This window comes from Corvus cornix, chromosome 1 (genome assembly GCF_000738735.6).
Source record: "Corvus cornix cornix isolate S_Up_H32 chromosome 1, ASM73873v5, whole genome shotgun sequence".
In the NCBI taxonomy this organism is placed as follows: Eukaryota; Metazoa; Chordata; class Aves; order Passeriformes; family Corvidae; genus Corvus; species Corvus cornix.
In genome coordinates this window covers 112,867,052-112,888,540 of record NC_046332.1, presented here as the reverse complement: position 1 = coordinate 112,888,540, position 21,489 = coordinate 112,867,052, and the positions used below count along the sequence as shown (strand labels likewise).

Here is a 21,489-nt window from a genome sequence, read left to right as displayed (position 1 = left end):
TAATATATGATATAGAACATTACAGATTACATATAATATAAATGCAACATCTAAATGTTTAGATATGATACTATAAAAATACAATTTTAAAAAGAAATACTATATTAAATTAATAAGAGAGCCACATAATTGGTAGCCAATGAACATTAATCCCGTTTTTGCTAAAATGTATAAATAGTGAAAAGTTTGATAGTTGCCGTGCTAGCTTTGCGCATTTGCCACCCAGCACCTCTTTCTGTGCAGAACTGTTAAATAAAGGAAATACTTGAACTCTGTGTGGGGATTGGCTTCTTGCACACTGGGTGAAAGAATCCTTTTTGGGACAACAGCTTTGCCGTGGACACATTAATAAAAGATGCTGCTTTCCCAGCCATGCTCACCTGTGCCTGGCCCATCTCGGGAGCCAGACGGGCGCAGGCAAAGCAGCAGAGATCTGAAACCCGGCGGCTGCTGTGGCCAAGACAATCCCACGTCAGCCACGAGAGCCTCTCTGGGAACGAGCAACAAATCACAGAGGGCACCTGTCCGAGCCGGCTCCTCGAGTCCCTGTACCAAGAGGCTGTCGTCCAGGTGTTTGGGGAATCTCCTGGAGCTGTTTGGACCAGCTGTGGGGTGTTCCCAGTGAACAGCCAGCAAGTGGAATTCCCTCCCAAGGACAAGGGCGGATGGTTTGGAGGTGTCCCTTGGTTCCTTAAAGAATCATTTGTCGGTGCCATCGTCCTGGCTGGGTGGCCAAGAGCAGCCTCCCACAATGACACCCTCTCCATTGGCTTGTCCCTCAATCCTTACCTCAGAGGCTTTCAGGTGGCCTCACCAACTGCAGCTCCGGACATTCCAGCCCCTCCAGTTCATCCAAAGCTCACGGCAGTGCCCTGCACACTCCCAGTGGTGCCCTGCACACTCCCACGGTGCAATGCTGCTTCAGCCGTCCACAACAGGGCCTTGCCTGTTTGCACACTCACCATTGTGCCCTGCTTGCGCACCCCACTCGTGCTCACACTCCCACTCTGCACACTCTCCCTGCTCGCACGCTCACACGAGCCCAGCACACACATCCCATGCACACATCCCATGCACACATCCCTGCATGACCCCACCCCTGTGCCCGGCCATCTGGATGGATGGGGCACTTTGGGATGTGCCTTAGGGGTGGTGCTGGGATGATGGTGGGACTGGATGGTCTTGCTGATCTCTTCCAATCTTGATGATTCTATGACTCAGGGATTGCCCCACTGCAGTGCAGCACTTTGCACTTGGCCTTATTGAACCTCATGAGGTTCTTGTGGTTTCACTTCCCAAGCTTGCCCAGGTCCCTCTGCATGGCCCTGTCCTTCCACAGTGTCACCTGCCCCTCGCAGCTTCCTGTGCCCTGCAAAGGTGCTGAGGGTGAGCTGGATCCACTGTCTGTGTCCTTGGGGAAGCCATTCAAGACCCCTGGGGCCAAGGCAGAGCCCTGAGGGACACCCCTCATCCCCAGCCTGCAGCTGGACATGGAGCCAGTGCCCACAACTCCTGTGTCTATCTGGCCAATTCCTCATCCCCTGAACAGCCCACCCTCCAAACCCATAGCTCTCCTGTGGGCAAATCAGCACAAAAACATGCCTACTAGGTGAGAGAGATAAAGAACTAAACTGAAAAGAAAAAGGTTGAAATCATTGTTCAAGATCTTAATGACAAAAAAGCCAGCCTTCTCTAAGTCCAGTAAGATTTGTGAGTGTGTTATTTCTTAGAATTTCCTTCTGCTGTTGAATTCTTTCATTCAATGAAGGTTTGGTCAGGTTCCAGCCTGGATCCTTCTTGCTGATCTTGCTCAGAGGAGGATACAATACTAAAAAAACTCTCTGTGAAAAAATTTTGCTCTTTAATAAGGAATGGGGATGGCGAGAGAGTCGCTGACTAAATCCTACCTCACTGAGACAGGTCTGTGAAAAAACTTGGAAGTGCCAGGAGTTAGACCCTTCAGGTAAATGAATTCCCGTCTAAGTTTAGGGAGCAGATCTCCTTCCAGTCCTGACCCATGTTCTCATAGGCTTTGCCACTATGGTAAACATCTGGGAGACATCTATTATAAAATGAAGGTTAACACTTGTCTAATCCAATAATGGGTACTTGTCTCTGCAGAATACTGTCATGGAATAATTTTGTTTCTGAAAATAAAGCCCTCAAGTCTTTAATTAACCCCTTTGAAAAGGAGGGTAGGCATCATTCACAGGATCTGCACTGCTTTCCAGTAGACCATCAGAGAGCAGAGAGTGCCCACTCTTTCTCCCTTAGAAATCCACTCAGGAACCTGTTCTGGCAAGAGGGCAAGAAATTGCTCTTTGTTGTTCACAAGCTGCAAAATTGGCCATTGAGGGCCTGAGCTATACAGAGTTGCCTGCCAAGAGTAGGAAGCATTGTATTGCATTGTAATGCCAGGCACAGGAATTTGCAGTTGTCCACTGGCATGTTCAGGGCCTGCACAGGATACAGACGTTTTTGCTGATTATCTCTAACTGGCCATGGACAATGATGTTATCTGCCCAAGGAACCTGCTACTGCTGCTGATAATGTCAGACAGCTCAAATATCTGACAAAACCAGATGGCAACTCTTCATTTTTGCCCATTTATCTTGTGCAATTTTCATATCTTTTTTATCAGTTTAGCTTATTTAATTGTAGAAGTTGTTAGTTGTCCTGGAGAAAAATTGTTGAGAATGCAAGTTTCAATGTTTGGTATTAAATCCTGGTGCCACTAATGTCCACTAATTTCATCCTACCATTTTATTCTTGTACTAAGGAGAAAAATCCAGGAGACTTTCGGAACTACATAGGTTAGACTTTGCTATTAATCACAAAGGTCAAAGTGACAGGAGTGAGGAGAGCTGTCCCCTAGTAACACAGACAAAAACAAGAGCAAATTAAAAGGAATTTCCAGCCTGGGACAGAACCAGCATCTCTCAGACTCCTGAAATCTGTCCTCTATTACTGCTATTTTGCTAATTAGTGAAATTACAATAGCTGTAAAAATTATGTAGCTCGTGTCTGAACTACTGTATTTCATTCAGATTTTTAAAGGTTAGTTTAAAGTAGAAAATCTCTTTGTAACCACTGAAGGAAAAGAACAAAATGAAATTACCATTACCCACGTAACAGGACTAGAAATAGATGTGGTATTAATCAACTTAGCATGTACACCCTGCAGCTTGAACTCAAGTGCAAATCTGTTCTGTTTCCAGAACAGCAGTGGCCTGGCTTCCTACTGCTTTGTGTGCACATTTCCCCAGGGAATAAGCTGTGCAGCTTTGCCAAGCCGATATCCCTGAGCAGTGGGAGCTGAAGCAAGGGACTCATGACTGCAAGACGACAGCATGTGATGCAAGACACACACAGGACAAACTGCTGAGAGATGCAGTTCATGACTGAGAGGTTTATTCCCATTGCCAGGAAAGGCCTTGTTCTTTTCCAGCTGTTATCACGTTTCATAAAACAAATATGCAGTGTGTGCGGAATTTCTGACCCAAAATCTAAGTCCAACAAATTTCAAGGTTAAATATCAAAAACCAGGTACAGAAGAGTCTGTGAAATCAAAGAATTAAAGGCAATGAAATATCACCAGTTTCTTCACGTTTTCCCCAAAAGTGCCTTTAAAATGAAGCAAACCAAAAACATTTGTATGCATTTCTCTAAAGCTGGTGTCCTGACCACATGTTGTAGTGTATCACCCCATAACTGCTTGCATCTCCTACTTCTTTGCTTTCCAGAGCAGGGTTCTGCTCTGCTGCTGGAAATATATTTGTTGACAAAGGGGTATTTCCACTTACTCAGCTACCCCTTTAATGCTGATTATTATATGAAAGGTTATTCAAGGATGAAAAGGGATAACTGGGATTAAATTCCTGACAAAGAGTTACTTTCCCCCAATATTAGGTAGCGGATACTAAGTGCAATAGAACTGGTTCCTGAGGGTGCGGCATGAGCATTCAGGACAAAACTGCAAGCTGATACAAAGCATTTTAGCTCCCTTAGCCAAGCAAAGGAGGTTTCCTGGTTTTCATTAACTTCGACTATTTTGTTAAATGGTCACTGGAACCAAAATGTGCAGACATCAGCAGCAGCCAAAATATTTGTATATAGTTATGGGGAGTTGTACCAGTGTAAGGAGTGCTTTAGCTTAGAATTGCCCAGCATAGTGGTCCTGCATGTTTCCATAAAAAGGTGTATTTTTAGTTTCTGAAGGAGATGAGGATCAAGAATGCCATGATATACAGTGCTATTCAGCTGTGGCAACTTGTGACAGCAATACAGCATTTTAAGCAGAACTTAGTTATCACTGGCCTGTCTCTCAGCTTGACACCCAGCCCCTTGGATGCTATCCCAGGAGCAGTTCCATTTACCTCAGTAAAACAATGGATGTGAAGATTGCAAGGCTGGGCCTGACATTTGGAGGCAAAAATGCTCAGAATACAGGGAGCTTTGTCAAGTCAGTGACAGAGAACAGGTCTGAGTCAAAGTGTAAGTGGATACATAGCCCACTTGATCTTCTGATTGTGTCATCTCTTAATATTGACAATTCCTGACAAAGTTAATCACAAGTTAATGTGGCCAAGTGAAAATTTGGCATGAAACAAGGAGAACGGTACCCTCCTACATCAAATGTTGCTAATACTTTATGGCAATTATCACAATCATAAATTGGTACTTTACAATCTGTCTCAGCAAACATTAAGCTGACAAGCAAAAATCAGCATCTTAAATACAGATGGTTTTCTGACTGAGGAATGCACAATTAGATGTTGTCTAGACGTGAGCAAAGCCTTTGACACCGTTTCCCACAGAATTCTGGAAAAAAACTGGCTGCTTGGGGCTTGGACTGGCCTAGTCTTCACTGGAGCTGGGAAAGGGTCTGGAACACAAGTCCTATGAGAAGAAGCTGAGGGAGCTGAGGGTGTTTAGCCTGAAGAAAAGAAAACTCAGGGGTGTCCTTATCACTGTCTACAATGACCTAAAAGGAAATTGTAGGGGGGGTTGATCTCTTCTCCCAAGTAACAAGCAACGGGACCATAGGAAAAGGTCTCAAGTTGCAACAGGGGAGGTTTAGATTGGATATTAGGAAAAATTTCTTCACTGGAAGGGTTGTTAAGCACTGAAACTGGCTGCTTGTGTCTGAGTCACCATCTCTGCAGGTATTTAAGAGATGGTTTAGTGGTGGACTTGGTAGTGCTGGGTTAATGGTTTGACTTGATGAGCTTAATGGTCTTTTCCAATCTAAGTTATTTTATTATTCTAATTATTACTCTCTGATGGTCCAATTCTGCCACCTTCAAGACTTATTGAGGAAAGGAGTGGGTATTGATACTATTTTCACATAACCATGACATTTTCATTTTCTGTAATGTCTGTGATGATTTATAGAATCCATATACAATGCACAAAATCTGATTTAAGGCCCTCTCTCTATGCATCTTCTATCAAGCTCAGGATATCATTGTCTTGGCAGCCCCATATCTTTTCTGTTGTGCTTATATCAAAAATCTGGGCTTCAGGAGACCTTGGCAGGTAAAGTCTGTCCCCTGTTCCAAAACAAACTTACACACACCTATCAATATTTATAAAATACTTCTTTCAGTAGTTATGAGAAACAACAAACTGAAAATGAAAGCTCTTCAATCTTTCAAAGCAATCTCTACCTGTGTGTTTCATAATCCCCTTCATAATGGCAGCAAGCCATCCATTATGGAACTTGGTTGATTCCCTTCTGCTGCCTCACAGCTCTGTGTCATATGTAGTTGTAGGTTGTTATTAGAGTTGAGCTTTCATTAAAATAAAGAAACCGTTTCCTCCTAGGTTGTATGTCCTGAGCCTTGGACCCTTCTTACAGCCTCTTGCACTGTGCCATTGTTCCATTTTGAATTAAACACCACTCCAAAAACTTGGCAGTACTTCCCCAGAGACCCAACCAGTGCTGAGTATAACTGGAGGAGTCCAGGATGACCTTCTATGTCTGGCAGACTATGCTGTTGTTTATACAGCCCAAAAGGTGATTACCTTTATTGCAATATTGAGACATTGTTGACCCATGTTAAGCTTGTTATTTGCTGTAATCTCACAATTTCTTCATGCATCGTGAGCTGGAATTCCAAAGGGTAACAACACAGACATAGGAAGGCAGCAGCCTGTGCAACAACTGGCCCATAAGGATGTTTGTCCTGTCTGCTCAGGAGCAAGGAAGGCAGGGAAAGATGTGTATTTTCCAGAACTGCTGGCTGGACAACTCTCATGTGTATTCTTGCCTCAGGTCTGCCACAGGGTGTGTTTGTGGTGCACTGTCAGGCTGAGCAGGAATGAGGGAGATGTGAGAAGGATTCAGGCGAGTTGTAGAAGGAGAATGTAGGAGGAGCATGGAAAATTTGTGGAAGAAAGATTGCCAGTTGTTGATAAACTGTGGTCTTTTTGACTATCCTCTTTCTTGATCAAATTCTGATAAACTTCTCCTCAGATTTCATCATTTCCAACAAATATTCTGCTGTGACCAAGGGGATCTGGTTTGAGAGGTCAGGTTACTTTAAAAAAAATAATCCATAGAACTCCATGCACAGTCCACTGAGAGGCCAGGAGCCGGAGAAGCTATCATCCAAGCAGTTCTACAGCAGCAGCTGTAGTAAGAAGCTGAGAACAGCTTCTCTGTTGCTGACATTTTGGTCTAACCTGGCTTGCATTTTTCTTTTTTCCTTAATGAATTTCTCTGTCATCCATTGAACAGTTATTTGTTCCTTGAACAGTCTCAGTAATCCCCAAATTTGGAGGAGTACCTGGGAGTTATTTTTTTGAGAAGGATTGCACAGCAGGAAGCACAATCACTGCGAAATTGAAGCTTAGCTTCACTTTTTTCTGAGACATGTAGTCGTTTTTATGAGGAAGAGGCCTGACTTCTTAAAGAATAAATACAGCAAAGTCTGTAAAAAAACACTGCTCAGAAATTGTGTGCTCACCTTTACGTGAGCTGCTTTCTGGGAGGGAAGGAGAATTGTTTTCTGGCCTTTGTTTTGCTTGTGGCAGCTTTTTTAGTGTATGGACATATAGATTCCCCCATACTTTGAAAAATGTTAGGGCTGGATACCGTTGAGTCACACACATGCTTATTTCTGTGTATGCAGGTTCTACTCCTTAATCCATTAAAAACCATCAAGGGAGGCTTCAGATATTCCTCTGGGGAAAGCATAAAGTGTTCTAGGAGTTGAACTCTGTTGGACATTTCAGAATATTAGGAGGAAAGTAGCAATTCTGTGTAGAACTGGTATGTGTGTATATACGCTTACAAGGTCAAAGTGGTGCAATAAGCACTATTGCAGAGAAAAGGATGAAAAGCAGGAAAAAGGGGAAAAAAAATCTGTATTCCAACCATTGTCCTCTAAGTTGGAGGAGCGGAGCATACGTGACAGAGATCATTCATTGCTCTAGCCCTCCATGGAGATGCACTGATTTCTGCAATTCAAAAAAATATGTATTGAAGGGCTGAAGCAAGTTAGTAGTAAGGCCAGCCTAGAATAAGCCCTAAGTTTTTTAACCAGAGTGACAGCTGAAAAGAGAACAGTATGTTTCCTCATTTTCCAACAGATTACTTATGATGAGGAAAATACTCTTTCACCTTGCTAAGAAATAATCACACTATTTCAAGAGTCGATTCAAAACTATCCACGGAGAAGAACACGAGGCATCAGGTGCCCTTTCTTGTTGTGAGCTGTGATTGAACCTGTGACAGTCAATAGTGACAAATGGCCAGAGGAGGACGAAATTCCCAAACACATCACCCAGCTCCATCACAGCAGAGTCTTGATGTATTGTAGCACTTGCCAGCCAACGCATACATCTTCTTTTACTCTTTGGCAGCTCTCCGAAGGGTTTTTTTCTTTTGGGTCAATAACACACAATTGCACTCACTTCAGAACCTAGCTGCGAGGGTGGTGCTCTGTCAGGGCACCCACAGCTTGGGCCAGCATGCCACCACCAGGCGTTGCTGCTTGTGGGGCTGCCTGTGGCATCTGTGGCTCCACAGGGCTTTCTGAACACTTGAGGAACGAGAAACGTTGCACAAGTGGGATGGGTGTCCCATTCCTGGCTTTCCAGCAAGATGTGGGCAGCTGTGGGGTGGCTCATGGTATGGTACAGGGGAGCATCATTTGTCCACCCCACACTACCACTGTAACCCCTAAACCACTGAACCATGTCACCCAGTGTCAGATCCAGATGTCTCTTAAACATCTGCAGGGATGGTAACTCCACCACTTCCCTGGGCAACCAATGTCTGAGCACCCTAGAACTGCAAAAAACCTGAATCTCCTCTGCCTCAGCTAAAGGCCATTCCCTCTAGTCCTCTCACTGTAGACATGGGCAGAAGAGACTGGCCCCCACCTCACTACAACCTCTTTTCAGGTAGAAAATGCTCCTTTACTGTGTCCAGTTACGGGCTCCTCAGGACAGGAGAGACGTGGAGCTCCCGGAGCAGGTCCAGCAGAGGGCAATGAGAACGAGTGAGGGATCAAAGCATCTCTCTTAAGAGGAAAGGCTGAGGGAGCTGGGCCTGTTCAGCCTTGAGAACAGATGACTGAGAGGGGACCTCATTAATGTGTATAAGTATCTAAAAGGGGGCTGTCAGAGGATGGACCAGGCTCTGCTTGGTGATGCCCAGCAAGGGGACAGAAGGCAAGGGGCAGAAACTGACGGTCAGGAAGTTCCACCTGAACATGAGGAAGAACTTCACTGTGCAGTGACCGAGCACTGAACAGATTGTCCAGAGAGGGTCTGGAATGTCCCTCACCGGACATATTCCCGAGTCATCCGGACACAATCCTGTGCCATGTGCTCTGGGATGGCCCTGCTGGAGCAGGGAGGCTGGACCCGGTGCCGCACTGTGGTCCCTTCCAGCCTGACCGGGGCTGTGATCCCCGCAGTTGCCGGGCCGAGGCGCACTCCGCTCCCGCCGCTCCCGCCGTGCCCGAGCTCCGGGGGCGCTGCGGGCCGGGGCCGGCGCTCGCTGCCGGCGGCTCCGCCGGGCGCGGGCGGGCGGGCGGCCGCTGGGGCGCGTGACCGCGTGACGCCGGTGGGTGTGGGAGGGCGGGGGCGCGGGGGGCCGCGCCGGGGCTGCCGCGGTGCGTGGGAGCCGTGTCCCCTCCGTCCCGCACACCGCCCCGGGCAGCGGGCGCGGCAGCGGGCGGCCATCCGGAGCCGGCCGGTGCCCGCCTCCCTGCCTGCCTCCCTGCCTGCCTCCTGCCGCGGCGGGTGTGTGACAGGCGGGCAGGGCGAGCGCGTCACGCCGGCCGCGCTCCGCCCCCCGCTCCTGCTCCCGGCGCCGCCACCTCGGCCCGGCGCGGGGCAGGCGCGCGGGGCAGCGCAGCCATGGAGCCGGAGTGCCGGGTGCTCTCCATCCAGAGCCACGTCGTCCGCGGCTACGTGGGCAACAAGGCGGCCACCTTCCCCCTGCAGGTGAGCGGGCGCGGACCTGCTCCTCTTCCTCCTCCTCCTCCTCCTCCTCCTCCTCCTCCTCCTCCTCCTCCTCCTCCTCCTCCTCCGCTCTTCCCTGCGGGCGGCGCGGGGAGCCGGGCGGGCGGTGTGACGGCAGCGCTGCCCGGCGGGCTCCGGCGCCCGGGCGGCCCCTGCCAAGCCGAGGTAAGGTCAGGGCACGGCGGGGAGATTCCCGCACGGGCACCTCCCCCGGCGCCCCGGTGCCGGCGGCAGTGCCCGTCCCGAGGCTCCGCGCACCCCGCGGCCGCTGCGGCTGCGCCTCCCGCCGGCTCCGCGCCGCTCCCGTTAACGCAGTTCCTTCTGGGGCTGTGGCACGGCGAGCGGGCTCGGCAGGGGAGGGGGAGCCGGGGGTGCTGCTGGTGGGTTTGCTCGGCACTGCGCTGCCTGCGCCGGCTCCGGGATGAGGGCGGCTCCGCTGCCGCCGACAGCCGCATCCAGCCGGGCTCCTGCCGCTTAAGGCAGGGTCATCGCAGTGTCCCGTGCCGGGGACTCGGGGCACCGGTGTCCTTGTGCTGGCACCCAGCTAAGCCCCGCCTGCCCTCGGGGTCGGTGGGGCTGGGTGATCCCGCACCCCGGAGGGTCTGGGGAAGTCGTAGTGGGGTGTAAGGGCCACTTAATGACTGTGCATGGCAGGGCCAGAGAAGCTCCTGACATGGCCCGGGACTCGAGGGTGTAATTGGATCTTGGCCTTCACGGCTGTCATGTGCTGCCTTCAGAGTTGTTTGCTTGGATGTCTCCGCTGGTAAGACTTTGCACATCACACTATTGGCTCTTGGGAAGGGTCTGTATCCCCAAAGGCTAATCTAGGGCCTCCCCATCAAGAGGTCTTTGTGCCTTGACACAACGCGAGTCTGTATGGAGCTCTCTAAGAACCTCATTACCAGAACATGGTGTGTTGTGACAGTGGTTATCTTGGTGTATGCTTACCAAACGATGGTGTAACTCATTTGGCTAACAGGAGAGGTGATGTACTGTGATAAATGATGCAAGTGAGATCCAGCCTGCAACAAGCAGTGTCACACCCCCCTATCACCATCCAGTTATAATGTAACCAAGTGTCTTGAAAATTAATGTATGGTGAAAGGGTGATGTAGGTATGTAATCTGAGTATTGTAGGAAAATACGAGTATGTAGAGCTCCAAGCCAGAAAGGTCATGAGCTGCAGGCCCCCTGTCCCTCCTTTCTTAACAAAATGATCTCGCAATTTTACTTCCCCTTTCAATTTTTGTGTTGCAAAAGAGCACACAGTAATACTTATTCCAGAAATCTCCAGTCTCTTAAACTGTTCTCTCTCTCCATTTAAATTCTCTGTCAAAGGTTCTCTTTACTCTTTTGTACCTCAACCTGTCTGACACATGAGCTGTGTAACCCTGGCAGATGGGCTCCTGGAAAGTGTCTTTAGTTCCTTGGCTATGACAGTATAAGATACTACTGGAGTTTAAAAAGTCCTGTTGATGCTGTTACTGGGTTGTGTTTAGGAGGCTGTCACACTCATGCTGTATAGTGCTCCTCAGTGTATAGTATAGCAAGAAGTTTCTGGGGTGGGAGGAAAAGAAATTTACTTGGAGAGCAGCCAAACTGCCATTACAGGCTGCACTTGCAAATCCTATGGAGGCAGCCCTTAGTGATACTGTGCTTGCTGGAAAATTATCTAAACGCTTGTTTTACTTGGACATCAGATGGGGCAAGGTGCCAGCAAGTGAAACTTGGCTTTTCTTTGTTTCCTTGAAAGAAGGAAGAGAATTAAAAACCTGGGTCTTTCTCTGTTATTGTTTTTATATAGGGATAAAAATGATACCTGTATCTGTTCTTGAGGATGGGTGCAACTCTGGCATGCTTTTATTTCCCATTCTCTTTTTCTTGGTTTAGTTTTCTGAACCAGTTAAGTGAGGCTCCCTTCGGAGCTCCTCAGTTTTTAGTTTGCAGGGCAGGGTGTATGTAGATAAATGTGTCCGTGTGCTTGTGAGGTCTGATGGGCTGAAATCCTGACACAACAGTTCAGGAATCTGCATTTGGACAGCAGCATCCAAGTAGAAAACCAGCCATGGTTTCACCTGCTCTTTGCAGACTTCTCTGAAAATCACTCATACTTGCATAACCCAATCTTTGGTGGAAATCTATGACATTATTATCAATAGCCAGCAATCTGCACAGAATTCTTTAAGTTGGTTGCATTTTGTCAGGCTTCCACTAAAGTAAAAGCTAAAGTATTTAAAACGTAGGTAAGGTATGTGGAAAAACTTCCTTTGTGGAGTGTGTGGTAAATGCTTTCTATGTGGCAAACACAGCAAAACAGAGTTGTACCATATATTAGAGCAGTTATAGTAATGTAAGTAATAGAGCTAAGTGAGAAATGTTAGAACTCTTTACACCATTTCAGGTTAAAATACATTTAAGTAATTAGACAGTCTAGATTAGCTAATAAGGTCATAGAGGAAATGTGCACCTGGATTTGCCAGAAAGTGAACTGCCCTCAGCACTGCTTTGAATTCTGCCTTGTCAAGAGTTTAAATAGTTTTTACTTGCATGGTCTTAGTACCTCTTTAAAAAGTTCTGAAGGTACTTGTGAATTACTTTTAAAATACTGTTAAGCTATTCCACAGTTGTATGTTCTGAGCTTTTAGTATCAGAAGTGGTTCAGGACTGTCCAGCATTTAAGAGAGGAAGAGCAGTAGGGTGTACATTAACTTGAGGAGTTGCCACTGTCAGTCAGATAATTTATTTTAAAACACAAAAAAAATGTTTCTAAGTTTCTAAATGTTTCTGATGTTGACTAACATTTGTCATAGTTTTTATGATATAAAATAAAAACGTATGTTTTCATTGTGACACTTTCATCATACATGGTTTTTTCCTTAGAATTTGAGAACTCGTAGAATTTGAGAAACTTGTGCCTCTGTTTTGAGTATTTAATTCCTGACTTCCTTTTATAGCTGCTTACCTTGAAGACATAGCTAAAAGCTTAGACAAATACCATTAATCATTTGGATCTGGAGAACGAAATTGTCTGTCCTGAACTGTAGAACACACTATAAACAGTCTCTGCAGTACAGGATAAAATGGCCTTTTGAAATCTGTTAAATTACTTTATTTTCTTTTTAACTTTTTTTCCCCCTGCTAAATGGAAATAGTTGTCCAGGTATTAAGAAGGACTGGTGATTCTCAGACTAGTTCTCGGTAATTCTCCTCTGGAAAGAAAACAGTAAGTCGACATTTTTAGCTCCTTCTTAATTGCAGAAAAGATGGGAAAACAACTTTGGGCAGCACAGATGGTAATTTCTTTGATATTTAGGGACGGTCTTGAACTGCTTTATCCAGTATATGCTAAGACCAAAACCGGTATCAGTAGATCTTTGCTAATTATCTAGTGCCTTAGCAAAAAAGTTTAAGACTTCTTTTTCTTCATTTTGTTGAAAAGTATAGCCAAATGGATTTAGTATTATGTAGAAAGATAAAGTGCATCTCTTGTTTAAGATGACTCTTTTTCTAACTCTGCTATTGTGTTAATAGTATGAGTCAGAACAAGGATGAATCAATCAAAAGTCTTTACAGAGTAACAATAAGAAATGTTCTGTGTAGCCCTTGTTTTTGTTACAGATCAAAGGCTGAGAAAACCTAAACCTTAAACAAAAAATAAATACAAAGATGAAAGAATGCATTTGGTCTTTGTAATACCCAAAGATTGTCCTAAATTGCATATCTGAAACAATAATTATTGCTCTAGAATCATACTTCAAATGAAGTTTGTGGAAGCATGCTTTTTCCCCTTGCCTTTGTTCTTTTAAGAAAGGTAGATAAGGGCTGAATGAATTTAAAAAAACAACCCAAGACATAAAAAAATTCACAACCCCTCTGAGAAGGCTTGTTCAAAGCTGTGTAAAGAGCATTTGCTTCTTATGTGGATGTCAGCACACATAGCTGCAAAAGTCTGGTGAATACCTTGCACAAGGCGAGGCCCTGAAAAAGACTTGTAATCCAAAAAGTCCAAACAAGGTGGTTCCCCACCTGGCAGTCTGGATTTCTAGGGAGAAGCTTTAGCAGACCTTTCCAGAAGTGCTTGTCTAGATGAAGTCAGCTCAGGTGCACTGAGAGAACTTTGAACCTCTCAGAAGATTGTAGGAGATGGACTTTCCACCTGCATGGTAAGCTGGGAGGGAAGGCGAGTTGGACAGGACTGGGAGGGACAAGAAAGTAGATCATAATCAAAAGACAACAACAACAACAAGGGGTGTGTGTGTCACTTTCAGCTCTTAAACTTTGATATAGACCAGACTGAGGCTACTGAGATCTCGCTTTTACTTAACAGCAGGAGTTTATGTTTGTGCACAACTCTAAACAAAGAGACCTCCATTTGCTTTTCGAACTCCTAATGGAATCTTTTCAGCTACTAATGCAAAATAATCAGCTCAAAAAATTAGAGTCGCTTCACCCTGCCTAAAGGAAATGCAGCTGGGGCTGCAGATGTGCTGTGGACTCTGAATGGCTGGGCAGAGCCTCTAATGAACAGAGAGTGGGACTGACTGAACCATCCTCATCCAAGGTCAGGTCTGTGTGACTGTGGGATTCCTAGCTGTTCCTACAAGTCACTCAATAGTGGCAGCTTGTTAAATAAGTCTTTGTCATGAAAATACAGAAATGCCGAGGGATGTTCACACAGGCTGATTGTATAACACAGTTGTAAAGCTGCAAAAAGCAGTATAAAATGCATTGAAAGTTATTGTGCAATGTGTGTACTGGGCCAGTTGACCAGTTGGCATTTTAAGTTTTTAAAAAATATGATTATAAATATTTAGAATGATTGATGATTATGATAATTTGCTGACTTCTTCATAGTAAATTGTGAAAGTTTGAACGGTGCAGGTGCATATACTGGTATTTGATACAGTAGTTACCCTGGAGTGTGTGTAGTGATGTGTAGTGAACAAATAATTTTTGACATAAATGTAATCTTTTCATCTATCTCAACACAGCAAAAGGAAAAGATGAGGAGGATCCCATTTGGTGTCTACAGTACATGCAAATATTTGACTTGAGAGGAAGCAAAAATACTTTACCCTGATTCACCCACTGTCTTTGGAAGAAAAATTGAGTTGTCAAGAAATTGCAAATCTTATTAAAAGACTGGAAAGCCTTGCCTAGAGGTGGATTTGCACTGTTTGTGTGGGGAATATAATGTACTCAGAGACTCAGTAGCAAGTGTTTACTTGCTTAGGGCATTTTTGTATTAGGAATGGCCTTAGTTTCTGTCTGTAAGTCTTAGAGGGTTTTTTTAATTCTTCCAGTAGTTGATGTCATATTTCTGCTCTGGATGAAACAGTTGAGAGCATATATTTCTGTGTATAAACAAACAGGGACAGATAACAGTGAATAGTGATCAGGTTTCTGGGGAGAGAAAAAGGGCTTCAAGTTAAAGTCAATTCCATGTTAAAATGTATGGAAATGTATTAAAAACAAAAGTATAGTTTGAAATAATAAAACAAATTTTTAATTGTATATATGTGAATTGTACAAAGGTACACCTGAGAAAAACGGGGGACATAAAAAGTCACTGATAGATCTCTAAAATGTCCCTTTAAGTAAACTGTTGTCTTTTACTATTCACTTTTTCTATTTATATCCAAAAAATGATGGTCACTTTTCCTTGAAAAGCATATTTAGTCATTTTAGATAAGGGATACAGCATTATCCATGGCTGACTGAACACATACCAGGCAGGTATTTTCAGCTTCTTTAGTCTGAATGAATGCAAATGGAAGTTCCACTTCAGTTGCTCGTGTTGTATGGAAAACAGGCTGGAGTTGGTGAGGCAAGGTTAATGTGAGGAGCTGGACATTAGTCCTGGGACATAAAATGTCCATTCTTCTGAAATTACTATATGCAGTAGAGTGTGCAGCTGCATAGTAATATATACAGAGGAGAAAAAATATGTATACGATGAGCATAATGTTTGAAACATGCCAAGGAGGTCTGTGCTGATAGATAATATGAGCCCCAGGAGAAGCCAGACTAGTTCATCATCTTGTGGCTTGGCAGCAGTGAGGTGACTTATCATAGCTAAAAAAATACTACTGTGCTGAACTACCTGAAATTTTTCAAGCCTTTGTTCAGGACTCGTATTTGTTCATGTTAATTCATCCGTGACACCTCTGAGCTCCAGTTCCCTTAACATCTGGAACAATTATCCATAGAGCAGGAGAGCAAACTGAGATACCAGAACCTCTTCTGTGGTTCATTTAAAAACAAAACAAACTTCTCTTCACCCTCTGTCATCCTTTGTAAATTTTAAGCATATGGCATAGTTTGGGCTGAGTAGAAATCCTTGCATGGTGATTTAACTTTGCTGTCTTGGGAATGCAAAACACCTCGTGCCAGCTGGATGTGTGGGATTGAGGAGGTGCTAGAGCACACACTGGGAAATGGAAAGTCTCTCCCCTGTGGCAAAACAAAAGCTGGAGAGCTGCTTTCTGATCTGTGGATGCAGTGGGTCCCAAAACCAGCAGTAAATGGTTTTCCTGACCTGCAGAACTCTTCCAGTCTGGCCACAACTATTCCCCTTCTCCCCACTGCGGGGTCCAGTCATGTTTTACCTCTCAGAAGAGGAACTGTGTGGAAATCTCCTGCAAGGATGGCACAGCTATCAGTGACATTAATAAGCTGAAGGGAGGAATCCATGACAGCCTTCAAGAACAGTATGCATTGAAAACATCCAAGGAAGTGCAGTGCTGGTCTGTCCCACAATATCAGAATACAACAACATTTTTTCTCTTGCTTCATTTGGTAGATCACTAGCCAATAAAGCCATACTTTCATATTCCCTTTATTGTTAATACTAAATTATTTGTTTTCTTCCTGAATTTTGCCACATTTATCATAGCTGCTCTATATGGTAATTCTGTCTCCACCTTCTCTAAGGGGAAAGAAAAACAAAGTAAGTTACAACAGAAAAAAATCATTGGCAAATTCTCAAAATTCAATACTGATTTGCAGAATTGTACACTGGAGCTTATGGTCATGTATTTAGTAAAATCTGGCCTAAATCTAAACAAATTAAATATATGTATATTTTATAAATCTGTGTATCTTCATGTATTTTATGACATTTGTTTTGGGTGATGAGTACTATTGAACAAGGTTACAGTGAAGGAAAGTCTTTTTCCATCCGTCTTCTCTGTGTTACTCTCATTTTTCTGGCAGGATACAGCCCCTGTCTCACAGGGGTGAGCACCACACTATCTGTGAGAAATTATCAACACAACTCTGAGCATTTAACAAAAATGAAAACAAAAGTTTTTTTAAAACCCAGCTGTTTTGTTCTCACTGGAGATAATGGAAGTAACATTGTGCCTCTGCCCATTCATACAACAACCAAACAAATACAGGGCAAGCTAGTGTTTAAATTTGAGAAGTTTTATATTGTCACCTGTCGTGTAGGGTACTGAAATCTGCTGGTTTCAGTAGAGAAGCCAGATTGAGAAGCACTTGCTCTGGCCTTACCCCTGCCAGCTGGTCCTTCCACCTGCACTATTTTGTGTCCACTTCAGTGCTCCAAGGAAAGTCATTTTGTGAGGCCATGTGGTAAACTGCTCTGAGAAGCCATCCAGGTTATAAATGACTTGGCAAAAATGGAAGAGAAGAGAGTGAGTGTTTATTTTGAGAGCCAATATCCTGATTCAGTTCCCTAACATAGCCCCACAGACAGCTCTTTTGGCATAGCTGAAGTGCCAGGGCAGGAGCAAGCCCCAGGCTCCTGCACCTGGCATCTGCTGAAGGAAACATTTTTCAGAGTACTCTTCCCTAAGACATCTGCTAATTCTGAAGGAAGTGGTGAGACATCCGTCCTCCAGAAGCTTCATTCTTCCCATGTGTGGCCTTGGTCTGATGTTCACATACTGTGGCACCTCCTTCAGGGAGCTGTTTCCTGTTCTGTTTCTCCAAGTATCTCTTACCATGCAATTGAACATCTAAACCTGTGGTGGGAGAGTGGGATCCATTCACAGTCTGCCTAAGAAGTCCACATAAAGCCTGTGCTGGATAAAACAAATTTCTCTCTTGTAGGGTAACTCCACCTTAGATGTACAAAATGTGCTTGCCCACACCTTGCTGATGGACTAGTGGTTAGGGACCTGGCTAGCCAAAATATGAACAGCAGGACTAAAAATAAAGTAAAAATCAGAGGAAAAGAATGTGCTGTGGGATCCTCCCCCCCCATTTCATTCACTAAAATAAAAGAGATAATTTCCACGCCTGTTGAACCTGTTGCTGCTGTCTGTGTCTGCCTCTCCTCAGTGTTTGCAAACTTTCTCGTGTAGCACTGCAGGATTCCAGCTGGCAGGAGTTTGCAGTGACAGTATGGTGTTTTTGTCAAATTACATCCAAGTGTAGAAGGAAGCAGCATGAAGATGATAAATCTGAAATCTGCAGTGAACCTACTTCTCCGTCTGAAATCAGCATCTGAAGTCACTGGTACCTAACAGTAAACAGCGTCAGGTGGAATTTGTTTCTTGGTTGGAAGGCAGGCAGACACCCACAGCACCACGTCGTTCTGCTATTTTTATGTTCGTCCTTTAGTGGGAAGAACGAACAGGAAAACAGCAGCAGAAACAAGTTTTTTCTTGTTTTTCACTGGCCTTAACCTTTAAAAATGGATGTCTTGCAGATCCATCACTTAATACTACTCCAGATGGCAGGAATGGCCTCCTGCCCATAGGAAGGTTAATAGAGCAGCTCTACCACAAATCTTTTGACCCTGCAGGCATCTGGATCCTGATCTGTTGTGATGCAGGGAGTAGTGCTGAGTGTGTGTCTTGCAGGCACAAGAGGCTGTTTGTTGAGTAGCCTATGGAAAAATGGTCATGATGTAGGACAAGAAATTTCTTTGTGCTGGACATAATGCCTGAGAGGGAATTTTGATAAAGGCGTATGTTTTGTGTGATCTGAGTATCCTGCATTGAACAGTTAGTAGTGCATGTCAATCAGTCTGTCCAGGTGCAAAGAAAAATTAGTGACCTGGTTGTATTTGCTCTGAAGTATTCCTGTGTCTCCAAAGCTTATTTGGAAAAGCATCTTTAAGGCATTACTGGTAAATCTTGAATTTGGCCTAATTATGATTCAGGTAAGTACTTCCATTGCAAGCCTTTTCAGAAAAATCAATAAATTATTTGAAAACAGATTCACTGCAGTCTCAGGCTGTTCTAGTCTTTTCTATTCAGATGGTCATGATATTACAGCTAGATCAGCCCATCAGCAAATTCTCAGTGAGTACCAATTTTGCCAGAGCACTGTGACAAAAATTGTAGTCTGCTCTGGCAGAAGAGAGAGGATTTGTTTTCTGCTCCAGTCTTTACAATGTCCTCTGTGGTGTCCAATGCTGAAGTCAACTTACAAATCCTGAAAATTGGTATGCAGTTGATCAGTGGTAAAAAAAAGGAATGTCATTCAAGAAAGAAGCCCTGTTCCAGTGCCCAACCACACTTTGGGGAAGAACCTTTTCCTGATATCCAACCTAAACCTCCACTGACACAACCTCAGGCCATTCCCTTGGGTCCTGTCACTGTCACCACAGAGCAGAGATCAGTGCCTGCCCCTCCTCTGCCCCTCATGAGGAACTTGTGACTGCACTGAGGTCTCCCCTCAGTCTCCTCCATAAGCCCCAGCTTACAACAACCCCAGCTCCTCATAAGGCTTCCCCTCCTGACCCTTCACAATCCTCATAGCCCTCCTTTGGATACTCTCTAATAGTTTAATGTCTTTCTTACATTTTCTCAAGGTCATCTGGTGTATATTTTTACTGTCTGTTTTGTAATAGTCTGTTTGTAACCTCACAATTTGAAGTGGTCTGTTAATAAATCACCAATAACATGTCCAGCATCCCTGTCCCCAGTTTATTTGCTCTAGTATTTTTATCCTGGCACAATATCCCCAGTATCTTAGTGATTTTTCTTTGCAGTGCCTTGTCAAATGCTGCGTTAAAATACAGCTTAATTATATGTACAGAGTTCTCTTTAGATATTTGGTGTGCCTTATTAAAAGCTCAGAAGAAAAATAGATTGGGTTAGTCAATAGCAGTTTCAATTCAGTTTATCAGCCCACGCCAGCAATTATTCCTGCTACACTAATTGTCAGGACTTGCCTTTTCTTTTTCCCAAGTTCCTATTTCTCAAACTGAACTAGTGTTTTTACTTTTCTGCACTTTTCTGTATGTTTTTTTGGTTCAGCAGCAAATGGAAGGAGATGCAATTAAGTGAAAGAGCTGGCACACAGTGAGAGGCACAAGCTGCAACTGGGAAATTCTTCTTTTTCCTCCGTTCCAAGTTAGTTTGATTAGAGAAATGCAGCCTTTTAAAACATGTTTCTCTGCCATCTCCAGAGGAATACAGTGGAGCAGTGATGTTCTTTGGAGCTGCAGTGATGGCTGTGTGAGGTGAAGTTCCAAACTGTAGGACATTATTGCAAACAGCTTGTAATACAATGGATACATAGAGCAATTCATGGCCTGACACAGAGGCTTTCTTATTGGAAAGTATTGCTGCCATTACTTGGCAAAAAACACCCCAAACCTCTATTACCTCATTTGACAGGGTAATTTTAACCGTGGTAGTGAAATTAATTCTGTTAATGTCTTTCAATTAAGCTTGGCTTTTATATATATATATATATATACATAAAGTTGGAGGAATAGAATGGATTTGGTTTATGTGATACAGTAATTTTTTTTACACAAAGACAGGCGTTCCTGGCTAATTCAGTTTGTGGATTGTACCCATGCTCTGCTAAAAGTCAGCAATTTGGAGCCTTATCACAAGATTTTTTGAAAATTCCTCCTAAATTGTGTGTAGTTAGTCTTGGTAACCCCCATGGTTTACGTACGTCTTTGTGCTATAAAAATTTGTCCTTTGACTGATGCCACAGTTGAGATAAACCTCACAGGGTGTTAATAAAACTATCAGGGCAGGGGGGAATATTTGTATTTTGTGTGTTTGTACATATTTGAGATGCAGGATTTGCTCTTAAATATTCACTTGTTTTTTGAAATGCTGCTGGGTGCCTTAAATGATATAAATCAAAGTACTCCCCAGTGCTTGGAAAGTTTGACAGGCTTTTGAAGCTGAGGACTTTTTTTTTCTTTCTGTGGAGCCCCATGGCTTGTCATGTGCTGCCATTAATTTTTAAAAATTAGACACAACTTCATGGTGTGATGATTAGAGGATTGGATCAACTCTCTTACAAGCACAGGCTGAGAGATCTGGGTGGTTTTGATTCATTTGATGATGTGTGTTATAATTGTTGCTTTTTTTAGTATTTACTCCTACTTTGCTCTAACTCATCAGTCTGTTACCATTTGTTGGCACAAAGGACAGGACATGTCTGGCTAGGATGTTTCATCATTTGAATATTAATTAGAAAAAGAGTCGTCCTTTTTCCATAAAAGTTTTACTTGCAAAAAAAGTATCTTGCTATGAAGCAGAAGAGCTGAGGTGCAAAGAAGTTAAGTGTTACAATACAAGGCTGCATTTGTTTTGGGGAGAACTGGATGCATGAAAGCCAAAGGTTCTCTTCTCCTGGTTAGCAGAACCTTCTTCCTTCTTACTTTTTAACCATTTTTCTGTGCCATTTTCCTATCAAACTTTCCCTTAGAGATAAACTCATCTTTTAGAGTTGTGAGATTTTTACTGGTGTCAAATTTGTAGCTCAGATCATTAAAAAAACCCAAGGTGCCTTGTGTTCACAATAAAAGAATTTGTATGAATGACAGCTGAGCTTGATTTACAACTTCAGCTACTGATACTTTCCTGGATTTGTGGTTTAGTAACTGTTTGGTTTGGGGACTCATCTGAGAAAATTGGTTTTGATATGTTCTGGTATGGTAAAGCTAATGTTTTCCAAAATTAAGAACTTTGAAGGAGCTGGAGAGTTTGGATGGAGGTCTTGGCTTTATTCCACAAAGTATAGATAGCAACCTATGAACATATATCAGGAACATAAATACTA

General features: G+C 43.9%; 1 protein-coding gene across 1 annotated transcript in view; it reads left to right on the top strand.

Moving 5' to 3' along the window:
* The first annotated feature begins 9,281 nt into the window (after positions 1 to 9,281).
* The window catches only part of PDXK (pyridoxal kinase), a 45,586-nt gene continuing 33,378 nt past the window's right edge, over positions 9,282 to 21,489 (top strand). Inside the window, exon 1 of the mRNA XM_039552791.1 lies at positions 9,282 to 9,462. Within this exon, the coding sequence (XP_039408725.1) occupies positions 9,376 to 9,462 (87 nt within the window). The 5' untranslated portion in view covers positions 9,282 to 9,375. The remainder of the gene's footprint in view (positions 9,463 to 21,489) is intronic.